The sequence below is a fragment of the Gekko japonicus genome, unplaced genomic scaffold, assembly GCF_001447785.1.
Source record: "Gekko japonicus isolate JY-2015 unplaced genomic scaffold, Gekko_japonicus_V1.1 scaffold383, whole genome shotgun sequence".
Taxonomy (NCBI): Eukaryota; Metazoa; Chordata; class Lepidosauria; order Squamata; family Gekkonidae; genus Gekko; species Gekko japonicus.
The window spans coordinates 44,619-68,709 of NW_015164193.1; the positions used below are offsets into that span (position 1 = coordinate 44,619).

The 24,091-nt window shown below is 43.7% G+C and overlaps 1 protein-coding gene across 2 annotated transcripts in view; it reads right to left on the minus strand.

Moving 5' to 3' along the window:
- Positions 1-5,038: 5,038 nt before the first annotated feature.
- BMP5 (bone morphogenetic protein 5) overlaps positions 5,039-24,091 on the minus strand; it is a 136,233-nt gene continuing 117,180 nt past the window's right edge. Inside the window, exons 5-7 of one of the 2 annotated variants that reach the window (XM_015408299.1) lie at positions 20,008-20,084; positions 16,788-16,898; positions 5,039-5,238 (exon numbers count right to left, since the gene is read on the minus strand). In XM_015408299.1, the coding sequence (XP_015263785.1) occupies positions 5,089-5,238; positions 16,788-16,898; positions 20,008-20,084 (338 nt within the window). In that variant the 3' untranslated portion in view covers positions 5,039-5,088. Of the gene's footprint in view, positions 5,239-16,787; positions 16,899-20,007; positions 20,088-24,091 lie in introns of both variants that reach the window. The other variant, XM_015408300.1, reaches the window with a different exon arrangement.

Genomic DNA, 24,091 nt, shown 5'->3' on the forward strand with positions numbered 1-24,091 from the left:
GAAGTTTCTAAAGTATACCCAACGTCCCCAGGAGCAATACCGAAGACCCCCCCATCCCAAACCGAAGGAGCTGTGTGTGACCAGCGGTTGCGCCAAGGGCTTTGCCTCTGCTGTGGTGAGGCAGGTCAGTACACTGCTTTCTGTCCGGCAATGGTCACGCCACCAGCTCCCATGACTCCTGAATGGGATCTGAGACACCTGCGAAGAAAAGTCTATGCCCGAAGCTGCCACAGGCCCTGCAACTTGGCACCCAATCCGGGGCCACATCCTCCAGCGGAGATGAGAACCCTCAGCTGCCAGGAAAAGGCCAGGACCTGCTGTAAAAGGCACAAAGCAGCAGATCCAAGAGCAGTCTGCACCTCCATCAGTGAGCAGCCATCCCCCTTATTTTTTCATGACTGTGTCTATGCTCAACCCAGAGATGGGGACCCAAGTGTGCGTGAGGGCACTTATAGATTCGGGGTGTGCTAGAGACTTGATTAGTCCTTCTATAGTGACGGGGTTGGGGGTTGCAGTGCAATGATTACCCAGTGCAATGATTACATATCTTTTGGAAGGAACTCATCCAGGTGCTGGACATTGAACAGGGTCTCAGTAGTGCCTACCACCCAGAAACTGACGGCCAAACCAAGTGGGTCAATCAAGTGGTTGAACAATTCCTCAGAAGCTTTTCTATTGACAAGATGATTGGGCTGAGCTGTTGACATATGTGGAATACAGTTATAACAGTTCCATCTATTCATCCACTGGGTTGTCCCCCTTCAAAGCAGTGTATGGGTATGAAGGAGCCCCTCTCCCCATGGCAGGGACTCTGGACCCCCCTCCAGGGGACCTTCATACCTGGTGGCAGGGACTGAAGGGACATTGGCCCATCATCTGAAAGACTTTGGAAAAAGCTAAAGCAGATTATAAGGCTCAGGCTGATAAAGGGAGATCCCCTGGGTGGGACATTCAGCATGGTGACTCTGTGTATCTCTCCACCAAGAACCTGAAGGGGCTCCAACCCAGCAGAAAACTGTGTTGGAAATATGTAGGGCCCTTTACAGTGGTCAATGACGTGACTGTTGAACTGGAATTGCTTAAGGCACTTAAAGGGATACATCCTATTTTTCATTACAGCTTGTTGAAGTGGGAGCCGGGACTGAATGCTTGCAGACCTCATCCTCCAGCTCCACTGATGGTGAATGGTGAACCGCACCACGAAATTGCCCAGATTTTGGACTCCAAAGTTAAATGAGGGCATATTTTTAATTTGGTGAAATGGAAGGACTTCGACCCCTCGCAGAATGAGTGGGTCAGTGAGAGCCATGCCAATGCTCCTAAATTGCTGTGTGTTTTTCAGAAAATGTATCCAAACAAACCTGGTGGGGGGAGGCCTTTGGAGGGGCAGAATGTCAGCTACGCTGCCATTGTATGTGGGGAGGGGTAGGAGGCTGCTGGGTGAATGTCTTAATGTGCTGGAATGTTAACTTTCACTCCTTCTCTCTGAAGTCTTATCTGTTAGCTGGGTGCCTGACCTTGGTGCTTCGTGCACTTTGCTCTGCCTGGGAATGTAAACCCATTAGTTTAGGTGCAACCCGTTCGCACCTCTGATTGGCTCAGCTCCATCAGGGGACCCCACTTTGAACGCAGTATATCTTCTCCCTTTCCCACCTTTAGGGTTAGCTCTAACGTGGAATGTATGCAAAGATGACCTGCCTTTACTGTACTCAATAAACTTGATCCTCTCTGAAGGAACGTCGTTGAGACTGATTGCTGTGGGACTCTGACAACTGGTCTGTTTTGGAGTGCCTTCCATAGAGTTGAAGGCACGCCAAAACAATAGGTCCTTATAGTCTTCCTACAAGGCCTGCAAAGAAGGCAACAAGTGTACCTCCTGCAGAAGGGTCTCTACAGTAGAGGGGGAGAAGGCTGTTCCCTGGGTCCCATCTTACCTAACCTTTGAAAAAGCAGGTTCCTGCAGCAAGATCCTTCCAGGTTTTCCCAGAACTCTCCAGATCATCTCTGAACACACACTGCATACAGTGTAACACGTATGTATATATGGACATTTCCCTCAGCTTTCTCACCTGGCAGGGGGTGAGTTAGGCTGGGGGCTGTATGGGGCTGGGGGCTCTTCATATTGGAAAAACAGAAAGGAGATCTGGGTGGCAGTCAGGTTGACTTAATTATTTCATCAAACAAAAGCTTCATAATAATTGTGCCTGCTAAACATGTGACGAATCTGTTTGAATTTGGGCTATGAAAACAAACTCTTATGAGAAAGTTCAGACTATAAATGTATTATAAATGCATAGCAATTCTGTGCTTCATGGAGTAACATAGGCAAGAGGACAGGCTCCTGCCCCAAGGAGCAAGATGGAAGTAAAAGAAAATAAACACTGTGGGAGTTGGCCATAAAATGGTACATTAGCCATTGGTGACTCAATCATCTGGCTAATCTATTTGTACTAAAGGTGGAAGTTTACATTTTGTTTATTTTTCTTTTGAATGAGGTTACTAATTTGACAGAGGTTTAGGCCTTTCCATGAGGTTACAATGGTGCTACTGAAAGCTAATGAGAGCCTGTCGTTGCTATGACATGTCAAGCATTCCACACCAAGAGTCTGCAAGGCAGGCAGTTTTATTCCACTTGGACAAATCAGGAGCCTCTATAGTGGCTATAAAATGGTGGGATTTGAGCTGAATTGATTCACACTAATTAGGACATGTCCTTCAAAGTGCAACTAGCTCTACAACCATGTTACAGTTTCTATAAAGCACATTTCATTCGTTTCTTTGGGAATGTCATTAGGAATTTGCTGTGGGCCCCAAGGAGTCCAAAAGCTTAAACAAATTAAAGTAGATCAAGACAACACTGAAGAATTTTTGCATCAACATATAATGTTCTTGGCCATTTACTTGCAAACAACTCATTATGCCAGCAGTTTTCAAATTGACAGCAACCTGGAAAGAGTTTTTATTAGCTACTAGGAAAAGAGATATGCTTGCATGCACGTACAACACAAACTGCAATACAGTGGAAATACTGGTGCCAGTTTTCTTTTCTTCCAGTCAGAAGCAGAGATAGCAATCAAACTCAGGGTGCTTATATGGAATTATACAAATAGATGGGATGCTAGGATGTCAGGACTATGTTTCCTAGGGCTCCTGAGACTCTGTTGAAGAAGCAGTGTTTAAATTTCAGAAGCAGCCAGAAAAACATTCCTGTTGCCATTGCATCCACAGTAGGCTTGAACCTGGCTGGCTGGCTCAGAGTGGGATCTGAAAAGGCCATTTGCCTCAGAAGAAGTGCTACTGAATTCGTTAAATTCAGAACTGGGCTTCTTTTTTTAAAAAAACAACAACACACCATTATTTTGTGGTTTGTGGGGTGCAAAGTGACTGATGATCAAGACCAAAAGTTTGAAAAATTCAGAAATCTGGACAACAATAACTGCAATAATGGGCTATTTGTTTTCAGATTAAAGTGAAGATGATGCTTTCCTAGAATATGAACCAGAAACAAAAGGCAAGCTAATATTACACATTTATTAGATTAAAATATATAATTATATCTCAACAGGATGTTTCAAAGAATAATATAATCTTCAATTACATACACTCAAAATGGTACACCTTTATTCAAAAATATATTACTTAATGTACCAAAAATACATTTCAAACTTTATTTAAAATATATTCAGTTCCAAACATCACAGTTTCCCAGCTATCAAAATTACAAACAAATCCATCTTTCCCTTCTAAATGTGTCCCAAATTCATTTTAACTTTAATTATTCCAAATATTCTCAAAACATTAATTCATAGGAGATATATATATATAAACAGTACATGAATTGCAGTTTCCCCGTGGTTTTATGAAAATTAGTTTTAAGTTTTTTAAAAACCCACAATATTAATTTTTTTTTCTTTTCTGAAAAAAACCCCTAGCAGAAGTTAGAGGCTTCAACAGATTGAACAAAAATGTGACAATTGAAAAGTAAATGATTTTCGCCTCTGAAACTACTTACAGCTGACCATGTTATTCTGCTGCAGATTACATCTTCCCACATGGCCATACGCACACACACCCACAGACAATTGTTATTAAATAATGCTTGAATAAGAGATTACATGATTCAAGGACTAAGTAAATGGACATTCTTCTTAAATAAGACTCTGTCTGAATTGCTTGACGATATCTCAGATTGCTCTGCTTAGTCTCCATTTCATTACTCTAATTTAAGAAAGGACTTGGAGCCTGGCTCATAAATTTATTTTGGTCCATCAAGACAAACAGATAAGTTGCAGTAGCATTACAGATAACAGACCAACAGCATTCACTTGAGGTAAGAAGATTGTACTATACAATCCCCCGTCCCCGCCAAACCGTTAAGTTGCAAAATTATGGGCACAGCAACAGACTGCTTCCATGGAACTCCCAAACGATTTCAGCCTCCAGCAGAACCGGCAATCCACAAGCAAAATAACCTGGCTCCTACAGTTACACCAGTTCTGCTAAAGAAAACAGCTCTACCAATTATGTGCAATCTTTCAGCCTCTAGGTTTGAAACTATCATTTATTTATTTAAACACAGTTCAACATTTTACTTTATCTAATGGAACTTCTAAAAGGAGAATTGTGTTTAGCTAAGCATTTTTTTTAGCCCTTTCTGTGCCTTTTCTAAATAAATAGTTCGCCAGAGTTTTCATTGGCACAATGTAGCCAAATGTATTCAATTTCCTTTAACAATATAAAACAGTTACTGGAGTTCTAGGTTTCTAGGTTTAAAAAAAGAGAAAGAGAGAAAACTATACAAAGCCTTTATTTTTTTAAAAATGAAATAAGTCTGCATGATTAACTGAAGTTCTGCCTTCGATGTTCTATTACACACTAAGAGAAACCAACATAATAGACTGTTTGAAATGCCATCCATATAAAAAGAAACTATATACCTTTAAATAAATAAAAGCTACTATGTACATAACACTGTACCTCAAATGAGAAGTGACACAAACTGGAATATGTTTTCCTAAGGAAAGGTGATATTTTACTGTGGCTCAGAAAATCTCTGGCCTTTGATATCTTTTGTTTTACAAACTGATTCTAGTGGCAACCACACGATCGCACCACCATGTTTCTGTACTTTTTCAAAATGACATTTGAACTGTCGTCGAAGTAGAGTACAGAGATGGCATTCAGTTTTGTAGGGGCACAACAAGGCTTAGGAACATGATCAGGAAACATTAAATGGACCTGGAAGACAAAGGGGAAAAAGGAACATCAATAAATTGAGCCAGGGAAGGCATACTTGCCTGGGACTGGGAGAGATCTGCGTTCAAATACCCATTCTGCTATGAAGCTCACTGGGTGACCTTGGTCCAGTTGCTGTTTCTCACTAGCCTGTCTCACAGGTTGGTTGTAATGATGAAATGGAGAAGAAAACTATTGTATGTTCCCCTGAGCTCCTTGGAGGAAGGGTGAGATTAAAGATGTGATAGATAAATTAAGGCCTTGGTTGCAATGGCAATGATAGCGGCCTCCTATATTTTTCCTATTTACATTTACAGAAGAAGGGCTGCAGCTGAAGGAAAAACTAGTAAAAAGCAACCTTCTGTTCCATCAGCAGAAATCCTCCAGGGGATCCAAACCACTATAAACAGAATCTTTTGAATTTTTTATTGTAATAATAGTCAAATATCACATTTCTTTTATTCTGTTGTTTATCCAAGTAGTTCAGGTTGATATACATGATTCTCCACTCCCCCGTTTTATCCACACATCAACCCTCTGAGATAGATTAGCTTGAGCAAGAATCACTGGCCCGAGATCGCCCAAGAAGTGTTAATGGTTGAACAGGGATTTGAACCCTACAGTGAATCCAAACAGGATCTAGCACCATAATTTAGCACCCACTACCTATTTATATAATTCCACATAAGCACCCAGTTTGCCTTTGTTTCTGCTTGTATGCCACCATCATATGGTTGCCAGCTCTAAATTGGGAAATTCCTTGAGATTTGGGGGCGAAGCCTGGGGTGGTGGGGTTTGGGGAAGGAGTAATGTCATAGCAGGGTGCAATGCCATGGAGTCCACCATCCAAAGCAGCCATTTTCTTCAAGGGAACTATGGATGCCAGCCTCTAGGTGGGGCCTGGGGGTCTCCCAGAATTACAGTCCATCTCCAGACTACAGAGATCAGTTCCCCTGGAGAAAATGGATGCTTTGGAGGGTGGACTCTGTGGCACTGCACCCCACTGATGTCCCTGTTGACCCCAGTCTCCACCCCCAAATCTCTAGGAATTTCCCAATTTAGGGCTGGCAACCCTACCCCCTTCTGGTGGCCAGAGAGTATCTGGCAACTCTAAAGGGGACTAATCTCTATTGTCTGGAGATCAGTTCTAATTCCAGGAGATCTCCAGGCCCCACCTGATGGTTGGCAACCCTACACTACCATGTTCCCTTAAGCTATAAAAATGTGGCACACTATCACTTACAAGTTTTTCTCTGTAAAACACAGAGAAAGAAAGAAAATGGAATTTCCTAGCCATCCTTTCTTACGTCTTGATTTCTCTACTGTCTGGTGCTCACTTTCTTCCACCTTACAGCTTCTTAGACAGAAAATATCCTTGTGCAGGAGGCCAGACCAAAAAAAAAAATGATGTCTCTTATAAGCAAGCACACAGTATTCACACAAACATTTGGTCCTGGCTTCACTAAGAGAGGAATAAAACCACAATACATATGTGCTGCTTTCTCCATGAAAGAAGCAGGAGTGAAGTGGTCTTGGATAACCATAAGGAAGGCAACACTGAACAGCTTCCTGAAATGAATGGGAGAGGTAGTGGAAACATTTGAAAATGGGGGGAAATACAAGGTCTTGGTACTTGAAAGCAGGTTAAAAATAATATTCCACACATGTTGAGTGAGTTGAAAAGTGAGGAGGCCATAGAGGAGGGAGTTGTAATAGAAAGGACAAAAGATTATTAAAGCTTGTATTTAAAAAAAACCCAACAACTTCAGCAGTAATAAGTTTTATTTGTTTGGTAAGACTGTTAAAATCTGTTATAGCCATCTGCCCAGCAGCAATATAAGACTGCAGTCTTTGCCAGAGAACACAGAAGAACAGGCAATCGGGAAACAGCTTTTATATAACTGCAACCATGAAGAGATCATTGATTGTGAAGCAAACTTTTTGAAATGAACAATCGTAAATCCTAAAAATGCCATTTAGTAAAAATTCAGATTAACTGACCTCACAGAGCTCCAATGAAAGGGAAATTGGGGAAGCTCCTTGGAGAAAGGATGGGATGAAATATCAGTAAATAACTGTACACCTTACAGCACATTCCACTGTCCGTGCTTGCTCAGAAATAAGGCCCCTTATATGCACTCTGGCTTCCCCCTGGAAAGTGTTCCTACACTTTCAGCTATATCTGAGAAGTACTGTTACACTGTAAACTGACCATAAGGAAGTGTGGCAAAGGCTTCTGTTTCCTAAGTCTAATTTTTTCCACTAATGGCTACTTAAAGCAATTCTACTGGGATCCACACTTCCAGAATTCTCAGTTTTTACAAAATAAAATCTAATTATTTTAAGCATTTCCTAAACACTACAACACTACAATTTCAGACCTGATCATGAAGGAGATAATTGTATTTTACAGGTGCCTGATGTAAAAAAATAAGCAGAGAATCAGAAAGGTGAGTGGGAAAGAAATGTAACAAAATGTTGAAGAGCTATGTATGAATCCATTAAAGATGATCACTGAAAATATTTATTTCACTGATCACATTTTTATCCTGCCATTATTCCAAGGAGCTCTAGGCTAGGGTACTTGGTTCTCCCTGCATCCATTTTGTTCCTCACAACAAACCTGTGAGATCGGTTAGGCAAGCACAGACTCCTCAGGTCCAGTCCTACCATAATGACTTTCTATTCAGGTTTACCATTTAGTCATATGATTGATTTAACACTCCCCCAGTTTACTATTACCACTCTTACCAGCTCCACAGCACACTGACACTCATTTTAAGGAGCTTTGGAATGGCCAACAGGCTCAGTAGACTCTTGAGACATTTTGTGTCCCTGATTCACTCCTCATGCTGCCACTCCTGGTTCTTTGTAGAAACGAAAGGAAATAATCCTCTGTATCTCTTTACTGTCTGAATTTCTTACAAGTTAACTTCCTCTTGCAAGAATTCAGCTACCATTCTGGTTGCCCTAACAACAGCCAGTCATAAATGGTAGCTAAACTCTCATGAGAAGAAGGAATCCCATGAGAATTTGGGAACTGGTATGTGTGGCTTGCTGCACTGCTTTTAAAGAGGCCTGATAGAGCAAGAAGGTAAAAAGGATAATATCCAGCTACTGTGTTTAGTGGTTCTGATCAAGAAAATATGGGCTGAGCCATGAGCTACACTGAAGCACCACTGACACAGCCACTTTTAGCTCATGGCAAACTCTGGACATACCCAGCATTGTCAACATACCACGGTGTAACTGGCTATAGGATTCCATATCTGACAGGAAGAAGAAATTAAAAAAAAAACACAACAGAATGAAGACCTTAGCATGTAAACATGGTACAAAGTGTATAAAGCAGGGATGAACAAATGCCAGCATGGTACAGTGTTTAGAGTGCTGGACTAGGATGTGGGAGAACCCAGGTTCAAATCCCCACTTTTCCATGGGATCTCATGGGGTGACCTTGGGCCAATCATTCTCTCTCAGCCTATTGGGAAAATAAAAACAAAAGAGGGAAGAATGTTGGTATAAACTGCTTTGGGTCTCCATTACAGACAAAAGCAGGGTTTAAATAGCTAAATAAATAATAAATATGAGTATCAGAGAAAGTTGATTAGGCTGAAAATATTTGTTTGCATAAAGATTAGGGAAATTAACAAAAATCCCTGAAGTTTTTTGCCACAAGAGCCTCTATTTTATTTATTTTATGGCAAATGTTCTCCATAAAATGAAGGATCTATAGATTCATAACATATGCCACTGGAAACACCTGTTTGCTAAAATCCCCAAGGCCACCTCTCATGCAGCACTCAGGCATTTGAAAACAGTCTTGTTGTAATGAGCCAGCCCAGTTTAGAGGTTCCCCAAGGCTGGGCTTTTTCTGACCATCATCAAGGAAAAGACTTGGCTACTTCCAAACACCGGCGTAATCTATGGGGGGGCTGGGGGCTGAAGACCCCCGAAATTCCCCAGAAGCCCCGCCCACCAGAGCATTGCCCATCTGCCTGCCAGCCAGAGGGGCTCTCTCTCTGCCGCGCCTCGCCTGCCCGGCACGTGGCTGCAGCGGCTGCCTCCAGTGGCCAGGGAGGAGGACGCTGAGCTATCCCCAGGAAGCGAGAGGAATCCCTCCCTGCTCGGCAAAACCCGTGCGTGCGGCGGAGGGACAAAGCCCGCCCGATGAGGGTGAGGTCAGAGCCCGCCAAGAACCGTGCGCGCCAATCAGAGCCGGCCCCTGGGTGATGTGGCTCTAGCGAGCTGGGAGGGGATTCCCGGGGCTCCCTACCTGACTGGTCCAGCCTCCTGCAGATCCTCCGGCGCCCCGCTGCAACCCCCCCTTCCACGCTGCAAACTCATTTCCGCAAGATGGGGGGGAGGAAGCCTTTGGGGATTCTGTGCAATGGCATGGGGGGGGGAAACGGGACGTTCCTTTGCCTCCCTCTGGCTCCCCCAGCTCTGGTAAGAGGCTCTTTTCCACAGCAGCTCCAAAGGGGGGAGGGGGGACGGACAGACAGCTAAGCTGCCTTCCCTGCCTTTAAAAACATAGGGTATATTCTGGGGGCTGGAGGAGAGGGGGCTTGAGGTAGAGGCTCCAAACTCGCAGGGTAGCTGCTGGAGCCTCTCCCTAAGATACCAACCAAGTTTGAAGAACATTGGACCATGGGGTCCAATTCTACGGGCCCCCAAACAGGTTGCCCCTATTCCCTCCATTGTTCCCTATGGTGGAAAAAAAGTAACTTATTTTCCCACCATAGAGAACAATGGAGGGGATAGGGGCAACCTGTTCTGTTTGGGGGCCTGTAGAATTGGACCCCCTGGTTCAATGTTCCTGAAACATGGAAGGTCTCTTGGAGAGAGGTTCCAGCAGCTACCCTGCGATTTTGGAGCCTTGCAACCAAACCCACATTTATTTATTTATTTATTTAGAACATTTTTATGCCACCTTTCTACCCAATCAGGGTCCACAAGGCAGCAAGCATTAAAAAAAATTAAACCGGGGGTGTCAAACATACGACCTAGGCCATCTAGGTCTGTTATCCCCCGCGAGCAAAGATAAGGAAGGTGGTTATGACAGCAGCAAGAGCAGCAAAAGACCTTTCACACATGCTAAATAATGCAGTTCCAATCCACTTCAGCAACTATTTGCAAGTAGATTTTGCCATTTTACATAGTAAAATCCAGATGCAAAGTGCATTGAAAGTGGAATGAAGGTGCATCATTCAGTGTGTGTGAAAGTGACTCTTGAAGGATCCCTCCCTCCCTCCCTCTCTCAGTTGGGCCAGGCTTTGCATAAGCAGCTTCCATCCCCTCTCCTTCTCCTGTCAGAGATGTGAGTGGGAGGGGTCACCACTTCCCCATCAGTGCACATGCACACTGGGCCTCCCCCTTTGCTTCAGCAGCAGAAATGGCCTCCTTTTTCTTCTCTGCCCTCCTCTCTCACTCTTTCTCTGCCACAATGCCAGAGAAGTGGCCCTTTAATAGGAGGGAAGGAAGAAGAAGAGAGGGAGAAAGTCATTATGTGTGAACTTGGTTCTGGTGGGGCAGCTGCTGATTGAAATTGGCATCAGGGGAAGTGTAGGAATGGGAATGCCAGATGCAGGGCTATTTTTGGGCAGGGGTGCACAGGAACGAAGTTCCAGCTGGCTTCAGAGTTGACCATGCCCACTACAGCCAAAACCTCTGTGTGCATGGCTCCAGAGGGAAGGCCTAGAGAGCGAACCCCCTGGCGACTCCAAGGTGGGTGGGCCGGGGGGGGGGCTGGAAGGAGCGGGGAGAGATTTAAATGCCTCCCCCGTGTCTTCCCAAGGGCTGGCTTGCCTGGGAAAGCCAAGGAAAGGCAGTTTAAACTGCCTTCCCTTCCCTTCAAGGGGGGGGGGGCTTGCCCAGGCTCCCCACAGCTGTGGGGGGCCAAAGCAAACCAAGTGAAGGAATGGGGGTGTGGCCTAATATGCTAATGAGCTGTGCTGTCAGGGTGTGGCCTAATATGCGAATGAGTTCCTGCTGGGCTTTTTCTACAAAAAAAGCCCTTGCTAGATGTATCTGGGGCAAGGGTTATAAGGGACTGGAGGGAGGGTCACCAAAGGGAAGGGTTGAAGTGTGTGCAATGGGGTGTGTGGTGGGATCTGTGCTTGAAAAGTCATGGGAGGGGAGGAGAAATATGCTGTTGGCGTGAGAGAAAGTGCTGAGTGTTCTGTTTGGGAGAGGGCGGCATGCAACAGCAGGGGTGTAGTTGGAGGCAAAGAGTCTTGAGCCACCTTAAAGACTGAATGAGATTTTGTTTTCTAGGCATCTGTACTTTGCTTTTTTCCTCAAATGGGGACCCAAAGCAATTTACAAGTATCATTCTCCCCATCTATGTTTTTGTTCTCACAACTACTGTGCAGGGTATGTTAGGGACAACGTACGTCTGTGAACAGCTCTTTTCTGTAATAAATGTTAATAAATCAAAAGTACGTTGTCAGCTTACAGATAGTCACATCTGAACAGCATAAGATTGTTACAGTACAGATGTTGACTCCAGATTTTGATGCAATGTCAGAGCAAGAGGTGTCAGTTATCAAATAAAGGAAATACAGTCAGAGTGTTAATGTTTTAAGCATGTTTGTATTTTGAGTAAAAAATAATACCATTAATTGGGTTTGCCTGTGTCCTTTATAAAAGTTAGATCTCTAGTACCTGGCATTAAATTTTATGGCACACATGGCTCAGCCTGACAGTGACATTTATGTCAGTTTGGCACCTCTGATTTAAACAAACACACAGTTAAAAATACAGTTAAAATATAACATTCAATGAAAAACACATAAACAACATTAGAAGGAGGGCCAATAGCTGTTACTGGGGATATGCCAGATGAACTGAACATTTGTTCCTTAATCTATGCCCCACCCCATAACTCATCTTGGATAATTTCCATATACCTCATTTTGAATTAGAAACAAGTTCCTGCAATAATTTATGTAATGCTACAATTTAATTAACCCCAAGAATACCTGGCAACATGTTACAATTTCTGCATCTATATATATAAAAGAAAGTCCCCTCACCGTAAAATCAATGCCCAGGCCAAACCGCTGGACCTAGAAACACCAAATTCGGTGAGAGCGCTTTTACCATGACATAGATGCTCCCTAAGGCCCCGGTCACATGGAGCATTAGGCATGTTAGAGATACGGAAGATAGGGGGATTTTCCGGGCGCGATCTCACCGCCACATCTGGGAAGCGTAGAGCTCCCGTGGCGCACCCGAGGCTTCCCGCCGAAGATGCGGGGTAAAAAACTAGTACCTCTGAGGTTTGCTCAGCAGGATTGCCTTAGCCCTGCTGCTGGCCCAGACTCTGCAATGCCTTTAAACATAATCCCCCCCAACACCAGACAGTCTGTCAGGTGCAGGAGCAGGACCAGGGTACTTTAATCCATCAGGGTGCCACAATATACTCCAAATTTGTAGAAAACTAGTTTCCTTTATTAGGTTATTTAACTTCTCACAATGTGGGTTCTAGAAAACTGGTTCATATGAACTTGCTTAATATCTGATTGCTCGGATGGTATTTTGAATATGTAGTTATGTCCCAGTTCTATAATGTAACATAAATGAGAAGGATTTTTGTAAAAAAAAAGGGGGGGGTATGCCTGTTATACACAGTTTATGAAACACTGGCCCCGTTCACACACGGAAGTAGCTGCGGGAGAGTCAGGGGTGGTGAGCGGATTATTCAGGTACAATCACACCGCCACATCTGGCAAGTGGAGTGCACCCGCGGCCAACCCGTGGCTTCCCGCAGAAAACCCGGAGTTAAAAACTACCTGCTTCGTACTATCTTCCAGTAAATGCGCGGCATGGGCATCACATCCAGCAGCCGTCCGTGTCGGGCGCATGCACACAAATGCGGTCCTGCTGTGTTCCTGCTATGTTGCCTTGCTGGTCTGTTCGGCTGCTGACGGCCGGAGGACGGAGCCGCAGGGGAACGTGAGATCGCGCTACCGCGCTTCTTTTTTCTCCGCAGCTAAAAGCCTCCGTTCCCCTGTGGATTATCCAGCCCGTGTGACCGGGGCCACTGTTATGCACTCAGCACTCTTTCTGACTTAGTAGGCTAACCTTAGTGGACTAAGTTAGCACCTCTGACATACACAGACATACAGATATGTTAAGTGCCATTGATGATTCTAATAACAGAAGCAGAAATCAATTATGAACATATATTCAGTTATTCACTTTGGTTCATTGCTTAAATGCATTCTGTGAAAAATACTAAATGCTGACAGGCAGTAACTGACTGCTTATGACCTTGCTTATAATGGCCAGTTGTAACTGCGCATGTTCCTGATGTCAGGTAGCTTGCGTTAGATGGAAACCACACTACATGATGTACCCATATCTGTTACATTAGATACTTTTTATCACTTCATAGCCTGGGAAGAAGAAGGCCCATTGTTCAATTGAAGGAAGTGTATTTTTGCCTGAGAAAGTCCAACCTACAGGCCTGGGCCCAATCAGAATGTTGTGATGGGTATATGACAAAGTTTGATGGAACCAATAATTATGATTTATTTCTAACTGTCATAGGGGGTATTAAACTTTATGTCTCCCATTGTAACCTTAGGGAGAGCTGTGGGGATCTGCACCTTCCTCCTTTGTTGATCAATAAAGTACAAGATCTGATTCTGCTCTACAGGATTGTACTGAGTGTTTTCTCAAATTGGGCTGGGGAGCACACAAACTCAGACAGGATTATTTTCTGTACGTCATGCCCTCCCCCCAAATTCAATGCCCAGTATCAATCCCCTGCACCAAGAAACCCAAAATAAGGGGAGTGCATTCCTACCATGATGTCACCCCCCCCAGAAGAGATTTCTGAGAAACATGACCCCTGCTTCTTAAATGATGACTGCTTCTTAAATGGCCAGTTCTATGTGGCCTGCTCCAGAGTGAGCTCATCAAGCAGCCTGGTGATCCTAGCATCTGACGGCAGAACCACCAATGTGATCTAAAGAGAGGTCCTTCAGTACAGAAAAAAAGGACGTATGTTTCACTTCATTTCTTACACACCAATCTTCTCCATTAGAATTCCTACAACAAATGTCACATTTCAAATTTCACATCATCAGTATTATAACTGGATGTATGGAACTTAAATACCGTAGCGAAGCACGGTTATCAGGCTAGTATAATATATATGGATATGAATATGCCAGACTATGAGGAATTTCAGACAGGTGATATATTCCGGTTCAGGAACGGTTCCCAAACAGTTTCTGGTCTGACATTTCAGACAGAACCATTGTAGAACTGGTTCCCTACCGGAATATATTTATACTTTGACACACAAATGCTCCTGTCCCGTTCAGGAAACAGGGCTGAACCGTTTTGCCTGTAAACCACTTCCAAGTAGTCTTCAGTTTCTCCTCCCAGATCCGAAATGCTTTTTCCCGCCATTTTTCACCCGCGCGGGCAATCTCCGGCTTTTTTTTAACATTTGCTTTAGAGCGCTATACCACTATAGTGCTATAACACAACAGCAAAACAGCATTATAACAACCCCATTGGAATGCCTGGAGTGTTGTGTTATAGCGCTATAACGCTCTAAAGTGAACTTTAAAAAAAGCTGGAGATCGCCCGCGCGGGTGAAACATGGCGGGAAAAAGCAGTGCACTCTGAAATGGCAAACTGCTTCAGATCCAGCTGTTTACCGGTAGGGGAAAGTCATGTGTGAAATGGCAGCCCTATACCGGTTTACTCCACAACGGATGAAAAACGGCTTCAAACCGGCTTAAAAAGGGTAATGTGAAATTCCTCTCTGTCTCTTTACCTGAGAAGGAAAGGAAACTATCTAGTCTGAAACAGGAAATTTACCAGTATTCATGGCAACTAACAGTTCCATAGTGTTCAAGGAGTTTGATACAACAAAATCCCATCTTTGTTTATATACTTGCATGAAATGAAATGCTAAGAATCGAATAACATAAAGGGGCTTCTGAATAGTTCCTTTCATTTGAATCAAAACTTCTGTAATTACAAAGGCAAATGCAAGAAATAATAGAAACCTTATGGATTCTTTAAACATACATTTTTGTATAGGATGCAATCTTATGCTTATTTTTATTTATATCTTGTTTTTCTCCCTAAATGGAACTCAAAGAGGCTTACCACATTGTTCTCCCTGCCTCTACTTTATCCTCACAACAGCAGCATTATGAGGCATGTTAGGCTGAGAAGAAAAAGAAGAAGAGTTGGTTTTTATACCCCGCTTTTCTCTACCTTAAGGAGTCTCAAAGCGGCTTACAATCACCTCCCCCTCCTCTCCCCACCACATTCACTTTGTGAGGTAAATGGGGCTGAGAGAGTTCTGAGAGAGCTGTGACTGGCCCAAGGTCACCTAGCAGACTTCATGTGCAGAAGTGGGGAGTCAAACCAGGTTCTCTAGATTAGAGTCCACCACTCTTAAGTACTACACCGCACTGGTTGAGAGAATGTGTGTAATGATCTAACGTGTTAAGTTTGTGTTTCTTTAAATATTTGGTAAGTTGCAGAAGAAGAAGGGGGGTGAAAGAGGGGGATGAGTGAGTGAAGTGATTGGTTGGTAACTGAGAGTGTATGGGCGGGACTAAGATATGTGTGTGGAGAGAGACAGAAGGCAGAAGTTATCAGGCTGTCGGCAGTTAACAGTCAGCTGTGGTCAGTCAGCAGTCTACAGAGTCGGAGAAGCAGTCTTCTGATTAGAATCCCATATCAGTGCTGTGAAAAGCATTTAAGATTCTAAAAAGGAAGCAGAATACTTTAGAGGACATATTAGTGACTAGAGAGAATAAAAACCTAATATTGTCAAAGTATTATAAGTGTGTAAGAAACGGAAGCTGACAGAAACCTGAGTTAAGAAGTGAAAGATTAAACTGAGCTAAATAAATTAAAGATTGGACAAAGTACATTCTGAAGAGAAAGGAGGATTTGAGAGTGAGGAGTGTTTGTGAAGTGAAAGAGTATGATACCTCAGTCAGAAGTTATTAATATACACTGTTTTATTAACTGAAGCGATAAGTTACAAAACATCTTGTAACCAATATGCATCTTGTACAAATAAAGTTATTTTGCTTATTGTTAATCCAGAGTGATAAGCTATTACAATAAAACAGTCTCATCTTCAGGACCACATAATCCAACGGAGCCTTAGAGCTTGGGCACAATACTAAGGGAAAAGTTGAATAATAACATTTGGAATTCAATTCCTGGTGGCAGCGTTACATACCCAAAGAGAGAGAAATAACAAGAAAGTTAAAGACACACCATATCTAACCACATAGTTAAAATACTATAGTCATGACAATGTGTTTGTCCCAAGGTCACCCATCAAGATTCCATGGCAGAGCAGGGGTTCAAACCCAGTTGTTCAAGGTCCTAGTCCCACTGCACCTCTGCATTAGCTCTTCCCCAATATCCTTCAATTTATGTTCTCAAATCCTACTGAAATCTATAGGATAAGGTGCTTCTGTCACATTATCCAGTTGCACAAACCTCCCTAAAACATTCCTGGATACAAGCCATGCTATTTATGGATACATACATACCAGAGTCTGCACTATTGCATGGTTTGTAGCATTCATGTGGGCATTGAGAGGAAATGAACATTCTCCATCACAATAAAATGCTGCATAGCCCTCTGGAGCTATAATCCAATCCTGAAAAAGAAAGACTGAATGTTTAGGTGCAAGCTCAATACTTTCCACTTAAAATGATTTCCTAACTGGTGGACAAGGGAAATTTATGAAAATCCAAGCCCTAACACACACACACACACACCATTCAGCCGAGGACAAATGGAAACAGAATTCCAATGAGAAATATATAGTTTACAACTGAACCAGATTCTGGGGGGCAGTCAGCAAATACACATGTATAAGGAGAACTGTAGAAAGCTTACTTTGGAAGCTTTGGCCACACTGTGCAACACTCCTGCTGTAGTCATAGCCCTGCCACCTGTATTTGAGCTACCTGTGGAATGTTCTCTGAGCAGCAAGCACAGGTCTACAAACCCCAGTCACCCCAATAGTTGCCAGTGGGCCAGGGACGGGCACAATTTTTAAGGAAGAGCAGGCAGTGAGTGCCAATGTAGAGTTCCCTGGTCCCCCCTGGCCACTGGCAGGGGATTGGGGTAGGCTTGCTAGATCCAGGTTGGGAAATTCCAGGAGATTGGGGGATGGAGAATAGGGACCTTACTGGGGTATAATGCCATAGAGTCCACCCTCCAAAGCATGCATTTTCTTTAAGAGACTTGATATCTCCGTAGTCTGCAGATTGTTTCCAGGGGATCCCCAGGTCCCACCTGGAGGCTGGCATTCCTACCCCAGTAGCTAAATCCCTCCCCCATTTATTATCTTCCCCAACAAACCTTTCTCACCAGCTACTTTTCCTCCATCAAGGTTCCCTTACATGTTTGCTGCGTGGCACTGGGAAAACTGGCTGAGGTAAGATTTGCACGGGATCATCTGCCCACTGCATTTCTCTAAACTGTACCTTACTCCAACATTTTACAGTAGTTCAGTAGCAGCCAAGAATCACAGAGCTGGGATGCCACACATTTACACAGAGGAAAGGTGTTATGAGCTTTTGTTCATGAATAGTATTAATTCAAGGAGATTGTTATGACAGGAGGGAAGGCAACATAGGTTAGCCCAATCTCATCTGATCTGAGAAGCTAAGCAGGGTTGGTACTTGGATGGGAGACCACCAAGGAAGACTCTGCAAAGGAAGGCAAACGTGAACCACCTCTGGTTCTCACTTGCCTTGAAAGCCCCTTGCTGGGGTTGCCATAAGTCGCTTGCAACTTGACAGCATTTATGTATGTATAGTTATGCTAAAAATCATGAAATAGGGCTGGAATAGATGGACACAGAATGCCAACAGAGCATTATAAAGTTAAAGGTGAATGCAGCACTACTTTATGAATCTGAGCTTAAGCCACTCGTATAAAGCTGTAGCCTTTCTAGCAAAGTATGTCAGCTTCTGTTACTGATATGACACATCCAAATAATTCAAAGTGGCACATCTGCTTCCAGCTTTGTTCCCAGCCAGGAAACAACATAGTTTGTGATGCTGCTTTGGTAGCATGCATCATCCAAAAACAGATACATTGGTATAAAAAGCCATAAATGCATTATCTCACTGTTAACACATGCAAGCAAGCCACTGGATTTTTCAGTGGTTTCAGACATGGGTTCAGCACCTTTGTGCTTCACTTTCTTCTGTTAAGGTCTGCATTTTACGGGGAGGGCAGGTCTAATGTACTTAATTCAGCACTTTCAGTCTAGACAAGCCACAGTAACCTTTTCCCAGGCCATGCTGATTGCCTGGTGGTCCATACCAAAAAGCTAGAGAAATAATGGGGAAGGGGACAGACAGGGCTGGCTCCAGGGTTTTTTTGTACACTAGGTGAGGCTACCTTCTGATGCCCCCCCGTGCGCCCACCAATTATGGGGTTGCCAACCTCCAGGCAGGGCCTGGATCGAAGGAAGACTTTCCTCTATGAATTGCTCTGATCCTGACAGGGGAGATGAAACCAGAGAGATGCAGTGTGGAGAGAAATCCCAGAGCGAAAAGCCCCCCCCCCCGGTCACATACACCCCTCAGCAGAAAGCGATATTTTCTTTCTTTCTTTCTTTCTTTCTTTCTTTCTTTCTTTCTTTCTTTCTTTCTTTCTTTCTTTCTTTCTTCTATCTATCTATCTATCTCTCACTATCTCTTTCTCTCTCTTTTCCCACATCTCCTCATCCTGTTTGGGTATGCCGAGAGCTCCTTGGGCTGCATAGATCCCAGGGCATCTCAGGAGGACAAACCCCTCATCGGTGGCCAGGACAGGAGGCTTTCTTGCCCCCATCCTGCCCCTCATCTCTGGCCTGATCCAGACTCTCAAGTCATATTTTAAAAAGACATGAAGTTTTAGTCTTATTATAAAGCTAGAAAGAGTGGTTCCCCCCCCCCTTCCAATTTCTTGCTACTTGGAGTTTGGCTGTTGTTAATACTGTGAGTTCCCTTGTGATCTGAGGTATTATTTTATTCTCTGAAACTCCCAAAAGTAATTATTTGGGTTGCAGGGGAAAGGAATAACCTACTAATTTATTGATATGATATGAAAGGTTTCCTCCAGGTGGTCAAAGGCCTTTTCTGAAGCCAATGATAGGAATGTTAGTGATTCTCAAACCTACTTGCAATATTATGTTATTGAGTGATGACATGTATTTCTACGCCATTTCTATAGCCATTTCTAAGCCACCAAGCCAGTGTGTCTCTTCCAGCTCACCTGTTCTGTATCCTAATTTAGCAACCCCACCCCCAGAGAAAGCCACAATCCACTTTAGGGTCCTGACCTACAGTTATCATGCAATCTATTATATGCCTAATCTAAGACCGATTCTGCAAAAGCAGTTGTTCTGCCCTCAGTGTCCCATTTTCCCTGGTTGTACTGCTCAGTTTCCCACTATTTTTTGCATGGCCACATTTGGACCCGCATCTCCCCCTGCTTTCTGATGCAGGGGAAATTGGGGGATGTGGTCAAAATGTGGCTGCATAGCAAATAGTGGGAAATTGAGCAGTACAACTGGGGGAAGCAGGAGACCAAGGGCGGAACAACTGTTTTTGCGGAATTGGTCTAAAACTTGTTCGAGGATTCTATTGAAGAAATCTTCCATGTTTCAAGCACCAGTTACTACTAGGCAAACATCATCAAACACACACACATAGACAAACACACAATGGTTACTGCTTAAATATTAAAACTGATTATTTGCCTACCTCCCACCCCAGGTCTCGGAAGCTCACGTAGAGTTCATGTTTTTTACAGGCCTGTTTCTGTTCACTTGTGTTATAATCTGCTGAAAGAAAAGAAGTGCATTATAAAGGCTTGTGTATCTTTTAAAGTTCATTGTTTTCTTAGATACCATAAACACATTGCTATAAATAAAACAAGAGTACTACTTCCATTTCCACAGCAGCTAGACCTAGATTACAGAGATGGCACATCCGTGTAAATTTCAGAATCCATACCTTTAGTCTGTGAAAGATTCAGGTGGGTAGCTGTGTTGGTCTGATGCATGCACATGAAAGCTTATACCCAGAATTAAAGGTGCCCCTGGATTCAAACTTTGTTCTCACTCTGTGATGATGCATGTGCAAACATAAAGATTATATATAATGTATTTGAGGCCACTGCTTGTCATACTGAACACTGGAGTGCCAGTTCTGCTAATACTGTCAGAGGAACATTGGAAAAATAATATTGTGCCCATCAAATCTGGAGCAGAAAAGCAGCTCAGTTTTAAGTGTTATATAAGTTCAAGTGTAGCTTAAATAAATATACCAATAAAATACACCATTTATTCAAACCTTACCCATATTTTCTTTTGCTACTTTCAAGGCTATTAGTTAATGGTCTTCCCTTGGCAAACACCTCATCAGCAAGCATTTGCTAGCCCAAAGAGTGTGTTTAGCATGTAAACAGTAGAGATGCTGCAAATTTCTCAGCGTACCTGTTCAGCAGTCAAACGTACCTTGTTCAACGCTCATGATCAGACTGTGAGCTGATCAAGGATGTGTTCTGTTTCCATTGGGCAACTTGAAAAGCCACCTGCTGGTCAGAAGCTGACTCTAGTTCTGACCCACCATTATCTCCACTCTCAGCAAAATAGCTACACCGTGCAGTTGCAAAAGGGTGAGAAGAAATAGATTGTTTCTCTTCCATCTAAACTGGGTGGGGTCAGAAGCAATGCTGACATCCCCACAGTGAAGAATGGAGAGGAGAAAGAGCTCATTTGTCTCCCTGCTTCCTGCCTTGGGGGGGGGGGAGCTGACAGCATCGGTGCATCTCAGCTCATTATAAAAAGGAGAGAAGAAAGAGCTTATTTTATCCTTTTCTCTGCAGCCCAAACCAACAGTTTGAGGTGGGGAGAAGGGAAGGGAAATCAGCTGCATTCCTGGTCTGTCTGTCTCTCTCTCTCTCTCTTTTACACATCCCACTAAATTTCTGGCATGTCAGCAAGTCTGGTAAGCAACAAAGTTTCCAGGAAGAAAGAGCAGAAGAACTCCACTTCCAGTTGATCTGCCGGAAGTAGGGTTTCCAGTAGGGATGCCAGTCCCCAGGTGGAAGCGGGGGATCCCCTGATTTCGTGGGCTCCTGCCCGCCGTCAGCCAGCTGGCCAGTGGGAGTAAGCCCCACCCCCAAGCACAGCCACTGGCAGCCACCCCCTCCCTTCCCTCCTGTGAGATTTAAAGGGCCCACCAGCTGATCAGCAGGAGCATGTGGTCCACCAATCAGCTGGAGAGCCCTTTAAATCTTGCAGGAGAGAGGGAGAGGGGTGGCTGCTAGCTGCACACCTGAACTCCAAGTGACAAATTTGCCACTGGAGTTCAGGTGCGCACGGCCTGCCCCTTCTTGCAAACAACACTTAAAGAGTCCCTTTAAATTCTTTTTGCAAGAAGAGGGTGCCTGAACTCCAGTGGCGAATTTGCCACTTGGATTTCAGGCACATGCAGCCCCCAGTTCTTGCAAACAACATTCAAAGGATCCCTTTAAATGCCATTTGCAAGAGGGGGGGCTCCTGAACCCCAGCGGCAAATTCGCCACTTGGAGTTTAGGTGTGCAGGGCACCGATTCCCAACATGATGATGTTACTTCTCTGTGCTGTCATTGCATTGAGGGTGGTTGCCATTGGGGGCGGGCTTGGGCATGGCTTTCCCTGCCAGCCAGCTAGCTGGTGGTGAGCAGGAGCCTTCAAAGTCAGGGGATCCCACGCCCTCACCTGGGTACTGGCATCCCCAGCATAGAGTTTATGTCCAAATACCAGAGAGTCAACATGCTGCCAATGACATGATGACATCATTTCCAGTGCATACCAGAAGTGACATCACTGCATTACTGCCAACAGAGACCTAGACTTCAGTTTGCTGCTGGAAATTCCCCCTGATGGCCAGCTAAATGGTTGCGGGGGAAGGGCCCCAAATCAGGGAAGTCAGCTTCTGATAGGTTCCCCCTAAAAAAAACACTTTGTTCCCCCTAAAAAAACACTTTGTTGGATATAGAGCAAAATTTCCCCACCAAGAGATCAGCTCAGAGTCAGCTTTTGATGGCTATAAGTAGTCTGTTCCTGCAAATATACACGACTGCAAATAGCTCATAAATTGACTGTCTGATCTCCAGTGGTGAACAGGAAGTGCCAAACATCACTAGCGAATAGTATAATTATGGTTGCATGTTCATTATGCAAATAAAATTTAATACAAAAATGCAAACGTATGCAAAGCCATGATTGGAATGGCTACTTTACCTGCATCTAAAGGCTTGCAAATGCCCATTGTGAGATTTTGCTTTTTTTCTCTTTGAAATCCAAATTGTGTCTAGTACTATATAGTAAGTCAGACAATTGGTCTATCATGGTCAGTATTGTTGACTAGCAGCAGCTCCTCAGTTTTTTCACATCATCAACTACCTGATTCATTAGAGCAGGGGTGTCAAACATAAGGCCCGGGGGCCAGAACCTGGGCTCCTATGTGGCCCGCGAGCAACTGGTCCAAGGGAAGGAACAGAAGACTGCTTGGGAGGAAGTAGGCATAGCAACTCCAATTGTGGCTTTAGCATGGCAGAACAATGTCTGCAGCAGTCAAGCAGTGTGGGAATGTCTGGCTCTTCACTCTGCCCATATGGGGTTTCCTGTGCACCTCCCACCCAGGCCATGGGGCCTTGAAGTGAGGATACAACAACTTGGAGCTTACCAGCTGCTGTCAGTTTATTAGTACAGTAATTGACCAAATACATAAAAGAACCGAAAATACATCAGCCAGTAAAACAGTAAAACAGTAAAATGAATACAGAAGCTATCCAGAATATCAAACATTAAAATGTTAGGAATAAAATTAAAATATTATTAGGTAATTAAAAAACTATATTTAAGTACAATATTCACTATCTAACTGCTAATAGCTTGTCTCCGGATTTTGATCGCTTGCATGGCAAATTTTGCCATGTTTAAAAAAGTAGTTGCCAGCTCTTTTTCAGCCAGCAACTTATCTAGGTAAAATCTTTCATTTCTCCCAGGAAATCGAGAACAAATTGGGCTCCTCCCATGCACATGAACTTTTGAGCGATTGAGGGGGGGAGCAGAAGAAAACGCGAAGGAAACTGCCTAGAAGTACTTACCAAAGCAAATCTAAGTGGTCAAGTGCACATTCAGAGACTTTTTAAAAAATTGTGAAAGTAAACAAACGATAAAGATGGCGGGGAAGAAGGACAGAGAAAAACTTTGAAAGCGAAAGGGTCTGAGAGCCCGAAACCGGAAGCTACGAGTGAGCTGGCAAAATCTATAGTGGAATATATGCACCCTCTGCTGGAACAGCTGAATAACTTCAAGGAACAGATGTCTATAGTGACTCAAAGTATTACTGCACAACAAACCCAGATAAACAATATGCTGCAAATAATGAAGCAAGATACTGAGAAGGTAAAGGAAGTGGCTGCAACTACCCAGAAGGTGAAGAAAAAAGTGCAAAAGCTGGAAAGGAAACAAACTTCCATGGAAGATCAACTGTTGCAAGTGCAAATGGAAAAGGCCAACATGATTCTTCGCTTCCAGGGGGGAGAATCTTAAAGAAGTGATGAGCGAATTACTAGCCCTAGTGACAGAAATGAAGACGGAATCGTTGCTGAGTGATATGGATGTGGTTTACAGATCATATTCAGGCTATATAAAGAAAAATAATCTGCCTGGGGAAATTGTCATAAGATTCTCGAAGAGGCATGTGAGGGATGCAATCCTGAAAGCGTTCGCTGGAATACCCCTGAAAGTGGGGGAAAATACCATCAGAATGCTAAAGGATATTCCATTTG